General features: G+C 40.1%; 1 protein-coding gene across 9 annotated transcripts in view; it reads right to left on the bottom strand.

The window, feature by feature from the left end:
* Positions 1 to 980: 980 nt before the first annotated feature.
* The window catches only part of ZNF536 (zinc finger protein 536), a 344,004-nt gene continuing 325,739 nt past the window's right edge, over positions 981 to 19,245 (bottom strand). For all 9 annotated transcript variants that reach the window (XM_030955954.1, XM_030955961.1, XM_030955955.1 and 6 more), the window contains one exon: positions 981 to 3,370. In XM_030955954.1, the coding sequence (XP_030811814.1) occupies positions 3,135 to 3,370 (236 nt within the window). In that variant the 3' untranslated portion in view covers positions 981 to 3,134. The remainder of the gene's footprint in view (positions 3,371 to 19,245) is intronic.

Genomic DNA, 19,245 nt, shown 5'->3' with positions numbered 1-19,245 from the left:
TTGATAGACCCCAAGACTTTTTCTATAGTACATAAGTAGTAGTATATAAAACAATTATTACTACATGCTAAAACAGATTTCCACAGTCTTTTAATTAAGCACAATATATATAATATATATCTGTATATACTGTATATAGATTTGTTCAGATTAATAAGTGGACTGAGCACACACACCCAGCATAATACACTCCAGTAACTGCCTTAACAACTGTGAATTTACTGGCATTATTTTTTTTCTTTTTAAATCTGACAAAGCTGAAGAAAATAAAAATGTTTTAACTGTTCCTAATAAACATAAGCAAGTAGGAAAACTTTTTTTTCAGAGGTAGAGGTTTTATTGCGTAAAACACTGGATAAAACTGTACTGCTTCAAAGACATTTTTATTCTAACAGCAGAAAGAAAACAGTCATTGCTGAAAAAACAACTTTTAATACTTCTATACCAGAATAAAGTTCTGTCAACTGATGTATTATAATAATAAATAATGACCAAGAATAAACTTTAAATACAAAGTTTTCTAATTGTTACAAGCATAGCAACAAAATCCTCTACTCTATTGATCTCAGATTTCCTCCAAGATAGAAATTTTTCTTTGTGTAGGAATGTAGACAGTATTATGACCAGTATCACAGACTACAGAAGTTACAGAGAAAAAACTTGACATGTTTAGATATGAGAAGCATGATGATATTCAGAAACTGACAATGCATCACTGCTGCTGTCACTTGTTTGTATTACAAGTTACAAATGTTCTGGAAAAAAGGGCTATGTCAGAGGGGAGGATAGGGACAGTAGCACCCGACCAAATGGAATCAACACACACATCACAAGGAGCGGGAGATGTTTCCAGTGTCACAAACAGAATTATTGCCTGTCGTATCTGAAAATGCTCAGAAGACACAAAAGAATACTGAAAGAGCTCAAAAAGTGCAAGAAATGGAATGTGGGGGGTGGTTTTGTTTTTTCTCTCTCTTTTTTTTTTTCTTTTTTTTTTTTTTGCTAAGATACCGAAGGCGGCGCAAACACACAAAGCAAGCGACTGACACAGTCACCAAACACAGTAGTGCAGTTAAAATCCTAAAGCTTACTACAGTCAGAAAGGTTCAATAACATTTCAATCCTTTATCTAGGATCATAGAAACAGTTGCATTAAGTTTATCAACTCGATTTAAGTAAGGCAGTGAGAACTATACTAGAAAAACAAGAAAAGCAGCTTGCTCTGTGCCAGATGGGTCCAAGTTACACAGTGACCTCATTTAAACTGAAACTTCAGTTGGATGACATCCTTTCCGACAGCATATGCAAACCGTATTCCTTATTAGCCTGAGATTTTTTTTCCAGTCTCAGGGTAGCGCTAAGAATTTTATTTACATTGATTGCAGTTTAGTATTTTTTGTAAACTGCTTTAGGCAGAGCTGAAGTTTTAAGGCCCTGGGGTTTTACTCTGTGCTCCCAGCCTGCAAAGAAATATTGACTTTTTTTTTTACTTTTTTCTTTTTTTTTTTTAAGTCTGGATGATTTTGCTTTAGAAGAAGTTAATACTTCTCTACCATCACGATAAACAGCACCAATTTTGCTTCTATCAAAGGAAGTACATTAGAAGGATAAAATTTTATGCCATTCAGAGAATTTCAGAATAAACCTTTAGTTATTTCTCTTACTTTTTTATGTGGTTTGTTATAGTCTCTCAAAAGCTTCCTATGTGGCAAAGACCTTACTAAATTTGGAGCATCCAATCAGTAAAAAAGCTAAAGTCTGCAAAAATATAGAACACATTTGTTTTACAAAACCAAAGAAATATCATCTAAAACACTTTCTTTTTCATTAGAGACAAAGAGCAGAAAGCTTGGATTCATATTTTAGGTCAAGCTACTTTATAAGGGCTTGCTCCAGAAGAAACTTCTGCACTGTGTCTGTAACACTTACAAAAACTAATACAGGAAAATTAACCATGACCAGGGAATCCTTCATTCAAGTGTAAGGAAAAAAAAAAAACCAACCAGGAATTGAAAGGATGTTTGAAAGAAACCCAATAAGACAAGTAAAGAATAGCAGAAAAAAAGTACCAACCTCCTATGTAATAAAATTCTGTTTCTCACCAGTACCCTCTCTAGATAAGGCTGACTAGTTTCACTAAACAATATTTCTATATATTGTACTTCTACATTTATAGCAACTTCTTCAACAAAGAAAAAAAAAAAGAATAAAAGCATTTCCCTCAATACTGCAAGATGATTACAAAAAATGGAATTACATTTCAAATCTGCAATCACACATTGGGCTGCAGATTTTTTTTCCTAACCATTGATTCATTTGGCTGTTTATTAAAAACAAAAAAAAAAAAGAAAATGTAATATCACAATACTTTCCAAAATAGGTCAGTACTGACCCCAGCTTATGGGCCGTCTAAGGTTTCTCCTACACTGCAGTTGCAACACCACTTGAATTGATTTTCTCTGCAATGACAGCTCCAGTCAGACTGGCACCATGGCAGTCTACCAAGACATCTCATTACTATGCTAGGCAAATGACAGCAGCTGGTGTCATATTATAAAGGTGTTTTCAACAATGAAAACACAGCCCCTCAATCTTCAAGGCAACACTAAATCATTTAGAGGGTATCATTTTTCTGTTAAGAGCATTATTTTTGGACAAAGACCACTTTTAAGTTTGAAACTGCCCTGCTTTTTTAAATAACTAACGACCTCCTAACATTTTTAAATCACTTTATTATCGCACCTACATTGTTGGGAAGTACTAGTTGCCAGGTAACTGTTTAGCAGCCATTTTCAAGGGCTGGAAATTTATTTTGCATGTGTAATATATATATTTACACACACACACACATGTATGGAATGTGTGTATTTTGTGTGTGTGTGTGTATGTAGATATATATTCAATGTATGTATGACTGGATATCTCTGTGTCTGTAAATACATCTATATGTATATGTACACGTGTGGCTACAGGTACATATTCATATATTTGAATGTTTCAGCATTCTGGACCCTTCTGGGAACTGGCATGCCATCCCTTTCCTCGGAAGGGGTTTATTAAGCCAGCCCTCACCAACCACATGTCCAAAGCCGGGGTAAAAGGCTACAGCAGAGCAGGGCTGGACCCTCTGGGCATCACTCCTGGGCCTTGGTGCCCTCCTCGGGCAGCTCTGCTGAGCTCCCTGCCTTGGCAGCCGCCGGCTCCTCCAAGCTCCCAGCAGCTTCCGAGTCCACTCTGGAGCGCTTGAACCTGCGGTCGGGGTACTGGCTGTTGTCGAAAGGCATGCGATGCACACAGAGCACGTGGGTCTTCAGGTTTCCCTTCTGAGAGGCACTGTAGGGGCAGTATCTGCACTGGAAAGGCCGGTGACCTGTGTGACAGATGACAGCCCAGTTAGTTTTTGCTTTAGCCCATGGACATTTCACAGCCCGGACGAACGGGACACTCCGGAGCCCCTTTCTGCTGGGAGGGGCCATTGCCCTTCCTCAATAAACTGCATTTCAAAAATTCTCTGCTTAGGATTTCCAGAGCAGTGCAGCTAATCCATCTCCCTCCTCAGCCCCAGCTGTAAATCCTTCAGCCCAGGATCCAAACCAAGCTCTTGTAAATACAGCATGTACAAAACTGTCTTCTTTTACATTTGTTAATTATCTTTTTTATTGAAGTGCAATTCAAGGATGACAATGTGCAGACCCTTAGTCTAATAAACACACTTTGTCTTTGGGTGGGTTTCTGGGTAAAGAATTGTATGTTTTATTTCAATCGCACAGATTACTTTTTAATGGAAAGAAATAATGGATGGAGATAGCCAAGGCCTCAAACCTGCAAACATTTACTCCAGTGAGATTACTCCTGTGAGTAAAGATACGCAAGCATGTAAGTGTTTGCTGGACCAGGGCCCAAGGTTATCATCAGCTTTAAAATAAAATGTCCAAGCCAGATTAGAAAAGGAATGTTAATGTACAAAATCTGATAGATGCACTTCTTGTGGATAAAACAGCAATCGACCGTGTAACAAAGGCATGAATGAAACATATCACTTCTCAGTAGGGCTTATCAATATGCTCTCCTATATTTTTTAGATTATTGTGACTTCAAATCTCCATGCTGTATCTGGTTTTGGAGGTTATGTTTCAACAATCACATTTCAACCTATGCTGGGAAGTTGTTGATGTGTTTTACTGGAACTTTATGAGCTTTGTCTCTCAAATTAACTTAAACCAGGACCATCTGAGGTCAAATGCGCTTAGCTTGCTTTAATTTGCTCAAATAAATGAATAAATAAATGTGCCAGACCATCTACATAAAGCCAGGATAAGTGAAAAACAATACCCTATCTCCACATTTGAAGAGCACATTTTCCCTTGCTGCTGTGGTACTACTTAGCAGGCATAAAAGAGATGCTAGGGCAGCAGAGGAGGAGAATTATGCTTCCTGCAATGGGAAAGGGTCTGGACCCTCTCCCCTTGCTTTTAGGTGGGAATTTACCAGCTAAACAGACATCTGTTGTGAACTGGTCTGATGCTACCTGTACTGGAGTGGAAACGCTGCCATGGTCCTCCCAGCAGAGATGGGAACATGGGCAGCTGCTGGCACAGGAGCATGAGCATCTCTCTAGCAGAATGAATTCACTTGAACCAGCATTAGTGCCCTGGGCTGCTCAAACAACTTGCCATTTTTACTGTAATAACAGCACCACCACCTGAAGGCTGAATGCCCCAAACCATGCTGCTTGCTACCCAGGGGAAGGACACTCGGTGTCCTGAGCCCTTGCCCCAGGAATGCCGCCTTGTTTCCTTCCTCAAGGATGGAAATCTCCCCTTCGCCCTTTGTTTTCATAGGCTGAAGACTGTCAGAAGTGTGACTGCCCCCGAAAGCCTCCAACATGCATGTTTATGTATGTTATGCCTCCAGCTTAGGAGGGACATGGAGCTGCTGGAGCGAGTCCTGAGGAGGAACCAAGAGCATCTGAGGGATGGAGAACCTTTCCTGTAAGGAAAGCACGAGAGAATTTGGATGGTTCAGCCTGCAGAAGAGGAGGCTCAGGGGTCAACTAACTGTGGCCTTTCAGTACCTTAATGGGCTGACAATGAAGATGGACAGGGACTATTTACAAGGGCCTAGAGTGACAGGACACAAGGGAATGGCTTCAAACTGACAGACAGAGGGCTTAGGTTGGATATTAGGAAAAAATTCTTCCCTGTGAGAGTAGTCCTAGCACAGGTTACCCAGAGAAGCTGTGGCTGCACCATCCCTCCAAGTGTTCCAGGCCTGGAGTAACCTGGGATAGTGGAAGGTGTCCCTGCCCACAGCAGGAGGGTTGGAATGAGACGATTTTTAGTGTCCCTTCCCACCCAAGCCACTCCATGATGCCATGATCTCACCGACCAGCTCTCAATGCTTTACCCACAAGCAGCTCTTAATAAGCAGCTATCCTAATTCTTTCCTGCAGAGAACAAATTCTAAGCAAGGAATGCAGAAAGCATGGCTGGAGCTAACCACCTCACATGCACCAGACTAAAAGCAAACTCTTTTTGCCCACCACTGAACCAAGTTCAAACCCGTGTTCAAAATTCCATGCAGAGAATGTCATTTATTAATTCAAGGCACTTTAATAAATCAGACAATATAAAGTGCACCTACAAGGATTCAGTTCTGCATTGCTTCTCCCACGACTTACTTTTTCAGGCCATCAAAATTTCACATCACTGCCTTGTGAAAAGTAAGTACACAATAAGTTAATTTGTATTGTCACTATGCAGTACAACTGTGGTAAAGAGCACATTCATTTTTAATCCGATATGAATAATATATAAATATGTATACAGAGTGAGGGTCATAGGAAAGCAAGCGGTACATTGTTTACAGCAGAAGTGGTACAAAAAGTAGAGATTATTCTTGCTTGCAAAGATAACAATATCTGCAATTTGCTTGTAACTAAGGGGTGAAGGAAAATTCCCATTTTTTAGGTATCCCCATTCATTAATTTTAGCTCCAACACTTGTTGTGGGCAGCAGGCTCTTAAAATAACCCTTCCCAGATAAGTTGGCAATAAATTTATAATGCTTTATCTAGCAGTGGTTGGTAGGTCCTTTCTTAGCAAGCTATAGTTCATATGCATTTTACCCACTACATATCTCCCAATAAAATTATATGAAAGCCCTCCAGGAAAAAAAAAAAAGAATAAAAGAAAAAGAAAAGAAGAAAGGAATCTTCCTGATAGTTCAGGAGATGACGTGATATGCATTGCAATTGTAGTAAAAAGAATCAGAATGAAAGTGAGGGTGGACTAGGGGGGCAAACTATGGTGTGCATCTTTCTCTGATCGAAAATCAGGATAGAGGACAATGTATTGTTTGCAGCTGAAGTGATCCTGTTGTGGAGCTATGTTCTATGAAGGCTATGACTGAGCATGTGGAGAGACTTTGCAACCCTCTGGATGGAAGCTGACAGTCTAAGGAAGTGGAAGAGCAGAAAATAATAATCAAAATTAGCTAAAATGACAACAATGATGGCGGGACTCAAAGAACACTTTTAGCATGTATGGATTTCCCCAGGAGGGGTGATCACTTCCAGCACCTGCTGAAGCCTCTCCTCTAAAAGAGATCTAAACCTCCCAGGATCAGACCCAGGAGGGGTGATAGTGCTGAGGGGACCCAGACTCATCATCTTCTCTACTTTTGACAGAATTTTAGGGAGCACAAGGAGTGTGGATAAGAGGTACCTTCTGGCCAGGATGGAGAAGTTTTCTGCAGGCCCATATTAAGAAAAATCCCTCAGTGTTTGAAACTAGTCCACCTTTTTAAAAATATATGCTGCTTCATTAATTTAGGCTTTGAGGGGAAAAAAAAAAGTAAAGTTTGTTTTCTTTTCTTTCAAGTTTGTGATGTGATATGTTGCTTTGTGACACTTCATGTCAAGCTGCATCAGTCACATCGCGTTAGGTTTCATAACATGGCATGACTGATGCAGCCCAACATGGTGCATCAGCTGAACAGTCAGAAACTGTAGGTTTTGAGAAAGACATAGATCTCAGTCTGGGGTTTAGGGCCACTTAAATGAAAGTCTACCTCAAGTAAGGGCCTTGGATTTGAACAAAGCCATTGCCCAAGATTGTTAAAGATTCAAGTACATGCCAAACCATATTTTGCTTTGTCCAATCTTTAAAACTCAAAATGTATTATTGGAACACATAAAAAGTCTATGTCAATGAAGTGGCACTGGGTTACTCACTGTAATCCAAACACTGCTAATAGTTACTAATTTATTAACTTTGATATGGGTCCATTATTTAAGATTAGCACAAAGGAATACACAAATGAGAGAGAGAAAGAGTGATGAATACTAAAGTCTTTTTCATTAAAAAAATCATTTACATGGTCAAGCCGCATTAATTCTCCACTTCTAAAAATATTTGATCGGCATCCAAATTCTATAAAATTTCCACAAAGAAACATCTTATTTTTGTGGCATTACAGGCACATATGTAGGGGTTTGCACTAAAACGTAAAAATGGGCATTGAGCTAGTCACATGAATAAGATCAGGAATTTATTCCAGATTGTTAAAAGTGTACTAATCACAGCAAAATCATGGCTTTCTCCCAAAGCAGCAAGAAAATGGTAATTTGAAAGAAAAATGCCAATAATACATCACACACAAGCCGTCTGTTGTCCCCACTACACCACTTTGTATTATATTGCATATGTGTACATATATACACAGATACACGCATACAGACACACACACACACGATTTAATGCATAAATTTAGGGGAAAGACAGAAGAGCAATAACATGATGAACAGAAAACAAATGCTGTGCAATGTACTATAAATTATAATTAAGCTCTGAATAAAATGTGTTTCTTAGATATGACATTTGTTCCCTTAAAATGCAAAAATGGCCATGATTATCTGACAGAATGTTTTTCCTTAGATGGCCAATGGCTATAGCACTTACTGAGATGCAATACGGCAAACTCATTTCAGATTTCTTTGCCTGGTTTAAGAAAATCCTTTTGGTGAAAATCAAAAATAACAGCAATTACCTCTTTAAAACAAATTATTCCCTCGCAAAAGGATATTGGAAAAAGCCTCAAAGGCTTGAATTTCTCGGAAACAAATCTCTTTAGTTGGGATATTGGACACTGAAGGTCTGGACTTGACTTGCTGGGCCACTGTAGCAGTGCCCCACGGGCAGGGCAGCTCTGGCCAGCCCTGGGCACTGGAGCAGGACTGGCTGCAGTGGCTCAGGATGGATGGGCACTGCCTGCTGTACCGGGATGCTTGGTCCCACAACACTGCTGGTGGAATGGTCCATGTAATCACACATCTGCTGCCCAGCAAAGACTGCACTCACACCTTCAGTAAGCCCACACCTCCCCAGGTGCTCCCCAGAGCTGCTCTGAGTCCTTTTTCCCCCCCACAAGGTTGTATTTGAGGTACAATCATCTCTAAGCACATGAAGTGCGTGCTGCCTCAGAAGTAACAGCAGGCAACGACGGCCGGGTGCTTTCTGTGTTTGAAGAGAGGCTTTTTGAGCATCTCCAGTTCTCTGGCAGTGACTGCTGGGCTGAGCTCATGTCTCTCTCAGACCACAGCCTCCAGGTCCCAGGCATCTTGGTGAACACTGCCATTTGAAAGTATATTAGAGCATAATAACAGGCATTTGCAAAGGGAAAACTATTTTCATTTAAATCTTGGCTAGTGCAATTTCCTTTTTTTAACGTATAAATTTTCATAAATACATTTCCTATCCACAGCAAACATCCCAAGTACTGCATGCATTACCCAGGAGAGCAGAATGGCTCTAAAGCAGCCATTCGGATCTGGAGCATAACAGTATGGATGGGAAAATGCTGAATAAATATATTTGTCCAATAGACAATAATAGCTCTGATTGAGCCATTCCACTTTATTGGTCTCAAAATATGCATTTTATGAAACTCCCCAAATACCATACAGATTAAAATACACCCAATCAGGTTGGTATCTGTAATAAAAGTTTTTATAAAACAATTGAAAAGTATATGTTTATTTACGCACAGGTCCAAGACCAACCAAGATGATCTTCTGGGAAAATTTCAATATTCTGTGAAGTTTATATGTTACTTGGATTACAAAAAAACCCCAAAATTAAATTTTAAAAATTCTATTTCATGTTGACCAAGAAAAGTCATAAAACCAAAAAGCCTTTTGGTGATTTTCTCTGGAACAACATTTTATAAAAATGCAGAGATATCTGGATTTTAGGAAGACCAGAGAACACTTCCAGCTACCAAGGCTAAGGCTTTGGGTTACATGTTTCCATTGGGACTCCTAAAGCAAGAGTAACCCCCTGATCACCCTGCATTCAGCTGAATTCCTTCATTACCAAGGTCAGTCCTGCTGAGTCCTTAGAGGTCATCAGATGAATTGCTTATGGCACCACTAAAATCCCTCCTCACTGATATTGAGCACTTTGGAGCAGCTCAGGCGCTGCCACCTGGAAGAGCCTTTCTCTTGCTGTGAGTTACTGGAAAGATCTTAATTAGGGGAGGATAACTTTGGGGTGAAGACTCAGCGCATGACAAAATACAGCCACCAGCCTGATCCTAAATAAATATAAGGATGTCTGGAAAACAGAAAAACATGCCAAGGTCAGCACCCACCCCAAAGCCACCACATGACACTGCAGTCCTGGTGCCCTGCAGAGATGGACACTCAGTGTATGGGCACCTGCAACAGCAGGGTGGCAATTCACTGAACTATCACTGGCTGCAGAAGAGCTGGAAAATAAAAAGACCTGATCTGTAACTGATGTTATCAAAGATTTTTACATGAACAAAAAAACTTCGATCATTGGATTGAATTAAACCCTCAGATACCTACATGGCTTTTCTGAAATTAATCAAAGGTGGAGCCTATTCCTAAGTTAGTGCCTTACACAGCACTTGGTGTTTCCAAATAAGTATTTCAGCTTGCTGATGAGTGCACTAAAATGTTTAATGATGACACAGAAAAGCAAAAGTTGGTGCTACACTTTGCCTTTAACACATATTATTAAAATATTATGTTAATTTCACACATTCCCCTAAAATAAAAACTGTTCTTACAGTAATTATTCAATTCCTGTCTCAAAAGGCTACAGTCACTAATTATCACACACTGAAGTTTCCTTTAAAAGCAAAAGAAGTAAAAGCCACCAACAAATCATCCCGGCTATGTAACACAGCCAAGTGCAGGTTGGTCTGACACAGAGGTTAACAGCCACCTGGACACTCCTGATAAATTCTACTGATGTCCTTCCTCAATATGGTTTTACCTTACTGAATGATTCACTCACAAAACTATGGAATATATCACTAAAATTTAACATTTTTTGCCTTTAGTATGTTGAACATGAAAATTGTAATTATTTGGAGGTAGAGTGAGGAAATTGTTAGCCATCTGTAGTGCACTAAATACAAGGGAATTAGGAAATGGCCAGTGAAATCACTGATGGTGTAACAGAGACTTGCAAGTCCTGGGAAAACAAACATTTCCCATTTCTTGCAGAGTTGGTAAAACAACAGAATTACTCAGCTCCAGCTACTCAGCACAGAATTTGTTTCTTTTTCAGAAGAAGTTATTCACACAGGAACTTTTGATTTAGAAGGGAAATGGATCTCTTCTTGGAAGAAAGGAATAGCCTCAGCAGAATAACTGAAAAGGTCTTCCTAAACAAATATTAAACTTTATGGGAACCCTGTAAAGCTAAAATTCTGAGCTAAAGGCAGAAGACTGTGCTTTCTCAGGATCTGTGTGTGTCAGAGCACGGCTGGTGGGTGCACACATGGTGCCCTGTGCACAATGGCATCAGTTCAGGTTCTGACATGACAAACATGAGTTACGAGCCCGGAGCCTCAGCGGGCTCCAAACGAGGTTAGTGGGAATGCTGTCATTGATTGAGCTTGAAATGCCAGACTATCATTGTCCCATGCTTTGGGAAATTTAATTACATTTAATTTTACATATTTATTTACTTTGGTTTATACACATAAGTAGAGGACAGAGTTCTTATCAAGGGCACTAGATACCTGTTGTAAAAAGCAGGCAAACTCTGACTGAAGTCATAATGGCAATGGTTACAGAAATCATAATCCTAAACTCACAGCAGCTTGTTTTCTGGCCAAGCTTTCATGTCCAGCCATTTCCTCCTGTCTGGTACTAATCCCTGTTCTCCCAAACCCTGATGTACCCCTTCATCTCTGCAGCCTGGGCCCCTCCACATGAGGGGGGAGAGGTTCCCAAGCCCAGGGAGTGAGCAGGGTACAGTCCTCACAGCCTTTCCTTTCTCTCGTGCTCTGGGGAGACTGCAACTAAGGAAACACATTTTGAAGGCAATTGGCAGAGTTTTCTTTAATATTAACTAACCCCAAGTTCTTCTGATCATCAAAATTACATGCTCAGAGTCCCACCTTTGCCTTTACTTACATATTTCAATTAATTGCTATGTCTATTCACTCCTTTACTTGTTTTAATCACTTCAATAACATTATATTCCCATTCTAACCCCCTTGAGCAAAATATCTCAGTTTTCCTACTAGGTCATTCACAAGTTTTCTCGCTAATGTTCTGTCATATTTTTTAATTGTCTCAGTAAATATTTATTATTTCAGGGAGCATTTACCACTTCTTGAATGAAGCTGTATTTGAATTTAATGTACCTATGATTTCCCAGAATAAATGCTATACTGGTGGCACTGGGATTTTAGTAAAGAGAACATTCAATTCAGAAGCTAATAGGAAAGACCTTGTTAGTGATTTTGCTACCAAATATCCTTTATTCTGCCTAGCAATTCATAAAAGCAATAGAATTTTCTCTCTCACTCTGGGCAACTGTCTTGAGTTTATTTATTTTATTTGGCAGAATGGAATTTTTAAAATCCCATGCTCAGCTTTCTAAATCTTTCCTGCCAACATTTGGATGTGTCACATCCTCGGCTGGTGTCAAACTGGACAGTCACACAGCCTGAGCCATACAAAGACCTGCTCCCTCTGTGCACAGCCCTGTAAGGATACCCAGCCTCTCCACCAGTCCCACAGTCCCTAAATCACCTGTGTGGGAAGGGATGAAATTATCCACGTGCTATAACATTTGCTGAAGTGAGACCCTAAGCTAGAATATCTGTTTTCTGTATGTATGATGTCACTTAGACTAACCACGTTCTCCTTTCATTTTTGTTGTTGCTTTTTCACATAACTGGGGTAATTTAGAAGGTATTTTGTCACATTATCACTTGTCATGTACCTCACAATTCTCTAACTCCAGCGTTGTGTTAGTAGAGAGACTGAAGAACAAAACACATTAAGTAAATAAATATCTAGCTCACTAATAGCTAATATTTCAAATTATCCAGGAGTAGCTCACAACCCCACTAATCATTCTGCTAAAACATCACTATTATCTGTTTATGGGATTTGGTGAGTGGAGTTCTCAGAACTACTCATTATTGGCAATGCTTCTGCATTATGTGCCATCACAGCACAGAATTACCACGAGCACAGCCTGAGTGGGAACTCACAGCAACCCAGCTTTCACCAGGCACATTTCTGATGTAGGTGTACATATAGCTAATGTTTCTGTAAAAAAATAAACCAACATAATTTTTATTATATCCCATTCAACAAACCAGGAGATCAAACAGTAAAAATTAAAGGGCTGCAGAGTAAATTGAGCATTAACTTTGCAGGACCTCTCCCTCTGGAAAGTGCTGTTGGTGGTGTCACAGAAAAAAAGTGTCTTTTTTATCAAGTCACAAAGGAAATGCTTTCTCCCCTTCTCCTTTTCTTTTCTATAAAAGGCTCTGTAAAATGAAAGGTGTCAGACTTTGCTTTTTCTTCTTGGCATGATCCAGAATGTATGGCTGAGGAATGACAGATGTCTGCAACCAGCTGCAATGAAGCATGCTAAAGTTTCAGTCTAATCCACTTATTTCACTGCAGTCACGTAAACCAAAACAAATGGGCAGTGCCTTACATTATAAAAACACAGCAGCATTACTTTGTTGCATAATGTAGCTGATACGCCATCTTTTTATCATTTTTCCTACTGCAGAAAGAATTCACCTCTTTATTAAAAACAGCCCCTGAAAGTTCTCCCATTCTGCTTGCCTCTATTTTTTTCTTTTAGTGTCACAGCAGTCCTGCGATGCTCCATGCATTACTCAATATGTGGCTATTATAAAAACACCGTCATATTTTTCCAGGGAAGACTGCTTTTGTTTTTAAAAACGTGATCCAATTCAGAAGCCACTGGGCCTTATTCTGCTCTCTCATCCTTGCTGCCAGCCCGTGGCTTGAACAGATCTGTGCTGCTCTGAGTCAGGATTGGATCTGCCATCAGATCAGTGCATGTTTCATCTGTGCAAAAGCCAAATAACAAGTGCACCAAGCACTTACCTTAACAGGTAGAAAAAAACCCCCATGTCTCTTTTTTCCACTGATCAAACTGGAAATGCCATCAGAGACACAACTAATAGCCTTAATCTACCCAACTAACCTCATTGAAAACCCTCCCATTTTAATGAGGAGGGAGCCCCACAGGCAGTGTGTTTCCTGAAGCCCTGAACACCCCCTGTGTTTTGTTATGCCAGAGGGAGTATAACCTAAGTGAACATGGCATCGCTTCCTGGGAAGGGAGACCCTGCCTCACTCCAACATGTAGTGCAGCAACCTTTTGAACCCTCCCCTCTTTAATCCTTGTATGGAAAGGGAAAGGATGAGGAGTCATGTGGCTCCCTCCCCGCCAGCAGTTCCAACAGCTGGGAAGCACTCTTTCAGCGCAATTCATAAAAAAAGATGTGTTGGATTTCGCCGATGGCAGAATGGTGTACGATTTCTGGCCCTTCAGGCTAAAACAATAAATGCAAAGAGGAAAATTTGAGATTTCCCCCCTTAAACTTCCCACAACAACCTCAGCAAAACCACATGACTTGTCTTGTACAATCTCCCTGGTGTTTTCAGTGCTACTTTGGCAGGAAATCAGAATTACTGTTATATAAATTCCATCTGATGCCAGAGCTACCATCTGTGAGTAAAACTGCTTCACCTACGTCTGCCGGCAAAGCCACTCTCCCAGAGACAAGGGAGAAGGGGAAAAAAAATTTGATTAATTTGCAGAATGCTTGTGATTTGCTCATATATTATTATAACTGCTCATCAGCACATGACAAATTCCCAGCACTCCGCACAGGAACCCGTTCAGTTTCAGCAGTTTTTTGCGTCGGCACCTGACAGACTGCAGAGCCACTAATGACTTTCAGATGCTTACAAACAGTAATTCTATCTTCAGAATAAAAAGAAAAATCCGTAGGAAGAAAAGAGTAGAGTTAGTCTATTCCATTTCCTTCCTGTATATCAACATGATTTAACTCTTCGGGGCAGCAGCGGTTCCAGGATCACAGCACGGCTGCTCCTTGCCTGTAAAAGACAAAGACTGCCAATCTCAGGGGAAAGGTGGAAGCAAAAGCCGGTCTCCGAAGGCTTTTGCTACACCAGCTCCACGGAGAGGCAGATACAAAGCAGGTAGCCTAGGAAAAGGCACACCTACCCTGCAGTACTGGAAGAAAATACATGCTCTCCCCACCGCTCCCGAATTCCATGTCTATTTCCCTATTTTAATACTTCTGATAACCTTTTACATTTTCAGGGAACACATCTGCTTCCTAACTGCAGCTGAAATGTTTTTTTCCCCCTTTAAAAGTATGATTATGCTTTCTGAAGCACTGTCTGTGTGCTTGATTGCCTGTTTTAGATTAGAGATTTTAGCAAGGAAACAAAGACTTCAGAGTGCACATCAGTCCTGCATATGAGAAACCACAGAAGGAATAAGCAATAAAATGTGATGCACCATCTGTCCACAAACAATAACCTGGATGTTCTGAAGGCTTACAAATTATTTAGCACACAACCTCACCAAATTATAGGACCCTTAAATAGAGCAATAGACTGAGAATGAGAACCTCTTTGATGTCCTTTTGTAATTTTTTTTCCCCAACTCAGCCCTCGATTGATTGCTATCTGTTGAGGTATTTCTCAAAGACTATTGGAGCAAGTTGATATTTATTAAGTAGCTCTCTGTAGAATATTTTGCCACAGATTTGAACAGTGGGGTATACACTGCCTCCCTGGCCCTAGCCTGCTGCAAACAGATTGTTAATCAAAAGACAGTCTAAAAGAATAGTCAGTTGGGAAATTCAGTCCTAAGGGCAAAATGCTGCCCTCGGTACCCATGTGCAACTCCTGCTGGCTTCCATGGGAGCTCACGGGAATGCTGAGGGAGGAATTGGACTTTATTAAGTACCAGAAGCTTTCTGACTGAACTCCTTGTAGGACAATTCTCTAACAAAGAATGCACTTTTAATTTTTTATTTTTTTTTCTCCCCCAAATTAAGTCCTGCTGCAATTAAAAATAAAGGGACATTTTTCCTGGCTGTCATGCTGAAGCACAGTGATCTTGCATGCAAAACACATTAGCAACTGAGCACACTCCAGGTACTGTAAACTAGAGTATGTCAAAGCTACTGGATCCCTAGGCAAACCTGGCATCCCCCAGCAATATGCTCACATACCAAAATAAAGATATTCAGAGACCTGTGTTTGGGATAGAGGATTTTGTCTCACCATATTTAAATGTGAAATCATGTTTAAAAAAATCAGCCAAACAAACACTAAAAATATTTCTTTTTTAATATGCAGTGAATTGCAAAATTTCTGGATCTACTGTTTCATTCAACCTCTTCACTGCATTATAAATTCCTGAGTTTTTAGAGAACATTAGAATTTGTTTTTTCCAATTGAAGCATGTCTCTAAACCCATACTCCAAAATAAATCAGCATCCCTTAAAGCCACCCACTTAATTTTTAAAAGGAAGAGCCTGCCCAAAATATTTTTTTTGCCTTGGTTTCCATAGAATTTTTTCTGCAAATTTTCTTAACACAACATTTCCCACGCTGGCTATCAGCTAACAAACATCCAGACCCACCTACTAAAGGTCTTCTCAGTGTGGTCTTTACTCTTTTGCCTAGATGGCAGATCAAAATTCAAATAAAAATAGATATTAGAAGACAGAGGATTTTTTTTTATCGTATTCTTTTTGACAAACAGGCCAAGAGGGAGGTAACTGTATAATTAACTTTAGATGTGCCTAATGTAACTCCATTATCATTGATGGGTCTTATGGAGAGACACTGAGAGGGAAATGTGCCTTCTAGAGTTTCATAGTGGAGCCAGAACTATTGAAGAATATTTCAGTATTTAGGCCCTGATTCAGCAAATTGCTGAAGGTTATGCATACTACAAAGCCTGTAAGTCATCCCACAGACTTGGGTAGGAATTCACAGGAGCTCACACAATGCACAAGCCAACTTGTCCCTGAGCTGGGGCCTTGGAACTTGGCCCTTACTTACAAAGATTCCTGAAAGAGACATGAAAATTTGCCTGGGGGTAAAAGCTGGCACATTTCATTGTCTCGTTGTGACTCTGCACTCCTTTTTGCATTTATCTTTGCATTTATTTCTATGTGGTGAGGGTGCAGGTGAGGGTCCAGCAGCCCAGCCCCTCTCCAGGGACCCGCAGCCACCCCAAACTCTCCTGCAGGCAGGGTGGGGCTCACAACTGGCTGCTAATTGGGAGGATGGGAATTTTACCATCCCTGGGGGCACACGGAGCCAGCTGGCTGCTCTATGGGTTACACACAGACCAACAATCAACACCCAGAGCTGAGGCTGCTGTCACTCATGTCCCTAAAGCCACCCAGGAAAGAGATGAACGTGGCAAATGAGATGAACATGCAGCAAAACCCTTGGATGTCAAAGGAAACAAAAACCAAAATCTCCTTCCAACAGCTCCTGTGGCAGTCAGTATGCAGAGGAACAGACGCCACTGTAGATTTCATTTTAAACAAAACTGGAGAAGTCCAATTTTCCATAATGAAACACTATGTCCATTTAGGGTGCCTAGGTATGTTTTTAATGATTTAGAATCAAGGAGCTCCCTACATATCTCTGAAGAACTTTTTCAGCATGTCAGGTAGCAAAGAGGCAAACATCCCTGCCAGCAGCACCCAGCACACCAAAGCCTTGCTCCTGCTGCCTGCAGGAGAGCCACTCAACCCCAGGGAAGCTTCATTGACTCCCACCAACTTCCAGGGAGAAGATTTACTTATGTGAAATCAATGGCAGGCTCTGGGCTTTCAAGCAAACTGATACCCACTTGGGTTTCTCTGTGTATAAACCAAAACCATTTTGCAACAAAACTAATGCATACAGTGGTTAGAGGGGGACAAAATATTTTGCCTGCTGGAGAAAAGGATGCAATTTCTCTGATTTCAACAAATAATCTGAGGCAGGTTACTTTCCTCTATCTACCATTATGCTAATCAGAACAGAGAGGTCTATAAATGTACTTAAAGAGACAACTAAAAAAAATTAATCTGTGGTTTAACTTAAAGGTCAACTCAATACATATTGAGAAGTCAACTGAAATTCTGCCATTAAATATAATCACTGCTTCTAGGGTGGTAAATACTGTGTGGAAATACCCATCAGGAGCCAAATTCTGATCTCAGACAAGCACATGGATGGAGGAGAGCAGTGCTGATCTTGCATACAGAGCCTTTCCATCTGAGCCTCCCGGTATCAAAGATCCTGGCCACTGGATAAGCTCCTTTAAATTCCATAGGATGTGATTAATATAGTGCAATATAGAAAAAATATTTATATATTTTAGAAATCTTGGCAGAAGGGGACTGTGGGTTTCTGGACTTTTTCCAGTTTTCTGGATTCCTACTTTCAAGCATTTTCTGTAACCTGAAAGGCTAGAGAGTTCCTTTCTTACAGAAAGAACAGAGATTTTTCTCTAATCACATGGCTACCACAGTAAAAGCCTTTCAGATATAGAAACTGCCCCAGCCATTACAGTAAAATCAGGAAGAGCAAGAGCAGCCCCTGCTCCTCAGCCCTGGGGCAGGTGTCAATCCCAAGCCCTTACTGTACACACAATTGTTCACAACCCCAAACCAGTTTTCCTATTCTTAACAGAAAGAAGTAAATTGGAAAAGGCTTAACTAGCATTTTATACGTGTGCAAACTTATTCTTTAAATTTTAATATGTGTTACAGTATAGGCATTTTCTTCTGAAATAATGTCAAAGATTTGGAGAGGGAAGGCACAAAGGTCAGATTTAAATCCTGAAGGTAGCATAAAAAATTTAGATAACACTGTTTGCATATATTTTTGTATAGCATGTGTCCTGACAGTGTCACCATCAGCATGGGCTCTAGAATTCATAATCCACTGTGCTATTTTTTAAAATAGTTTGATTTGTTTATTAACTGTGCTTTCCTATTTCCATGAGATATAGACATCGACAGTGAATAGACCTTTTCTAATTGAACTGATAGCTTGAAAGTGAACATGTCCTTGAATTTACACTGAAAGATAGACAGTGATTATTTATAATAAGGGATTTAGTCAACTGCCTTTCCATTTGTACAGCAAGGACTTTATCAACAGACCATGTTTAGGTAAATAGTGCCAAATAAGATAAATTTTGTATTAAAGGACGAATGTCTCGCAGTGTCAGATGTACAAGGAAGAGACATTTGGCTGATGATATGTCCTGTAAGTATAAAAGAGAGTATTAAGATAACACTTTATGCTAGCATTAATACATCAAAGTTCTGGACTGACCTGTTTCATCCAAAGTGAAAGCGAGGATGCTCTTAATTCCTATCTAAGATTAATTTAATTCAGAAGGCATTCAGCCTTATGTCCTGTTTTGCAGCTTTATAAGAATTGCTGGATTTGCAAAATAGCACGGCTGTACGCACGTTAATAAATGGTCTGTGTTTGTCTAGGCAGAGTTGAAGCCTTTCTTTAAAAATACACACACATACACACACACACACAACTCTGGCTCCGTGAGCTTGCTTTGCCCACAATATTAGAGCTCAGCTATCTCCTTGCTGAAGGGCCTATTTGTCTGCTTTAAGTGAAATCACTCAATTCTCAAAAGTCAGTGGAGGACTTTGGAAGGGGGAGGGCTGGGAGAGGCCACTCCAAATAAGTTCCATTAATCAAAAGACACAGTCTAATGTAACTAATATTTTACAATTAGAGAAGACAAGATGGAACTAAAAGCCATCTATCTCTCTTACACCACATGATCATCGATTCATAATCAGAAGACTGAGAGTCGCACAAAGATGCATTTACAGGGGC

This window comes from Camarhynchus parvulus, chromosome 11, assembly GCF_901933205.1.
Source record: "Camarhynchus parvulus chromosome 11, STF_HiC, whole genome shotgun sequence".
NCBI classification, from domain to species: domain Eukaryota; kingdom Metazoa; phylum Chordata; class Aves; order Passeriformes; family Thraupidae; genus Camarhynchus; species Camarhynchus parvulus.
This window is presented reverse-complemented; position numbering and strand designations above follow the sequence as displayed.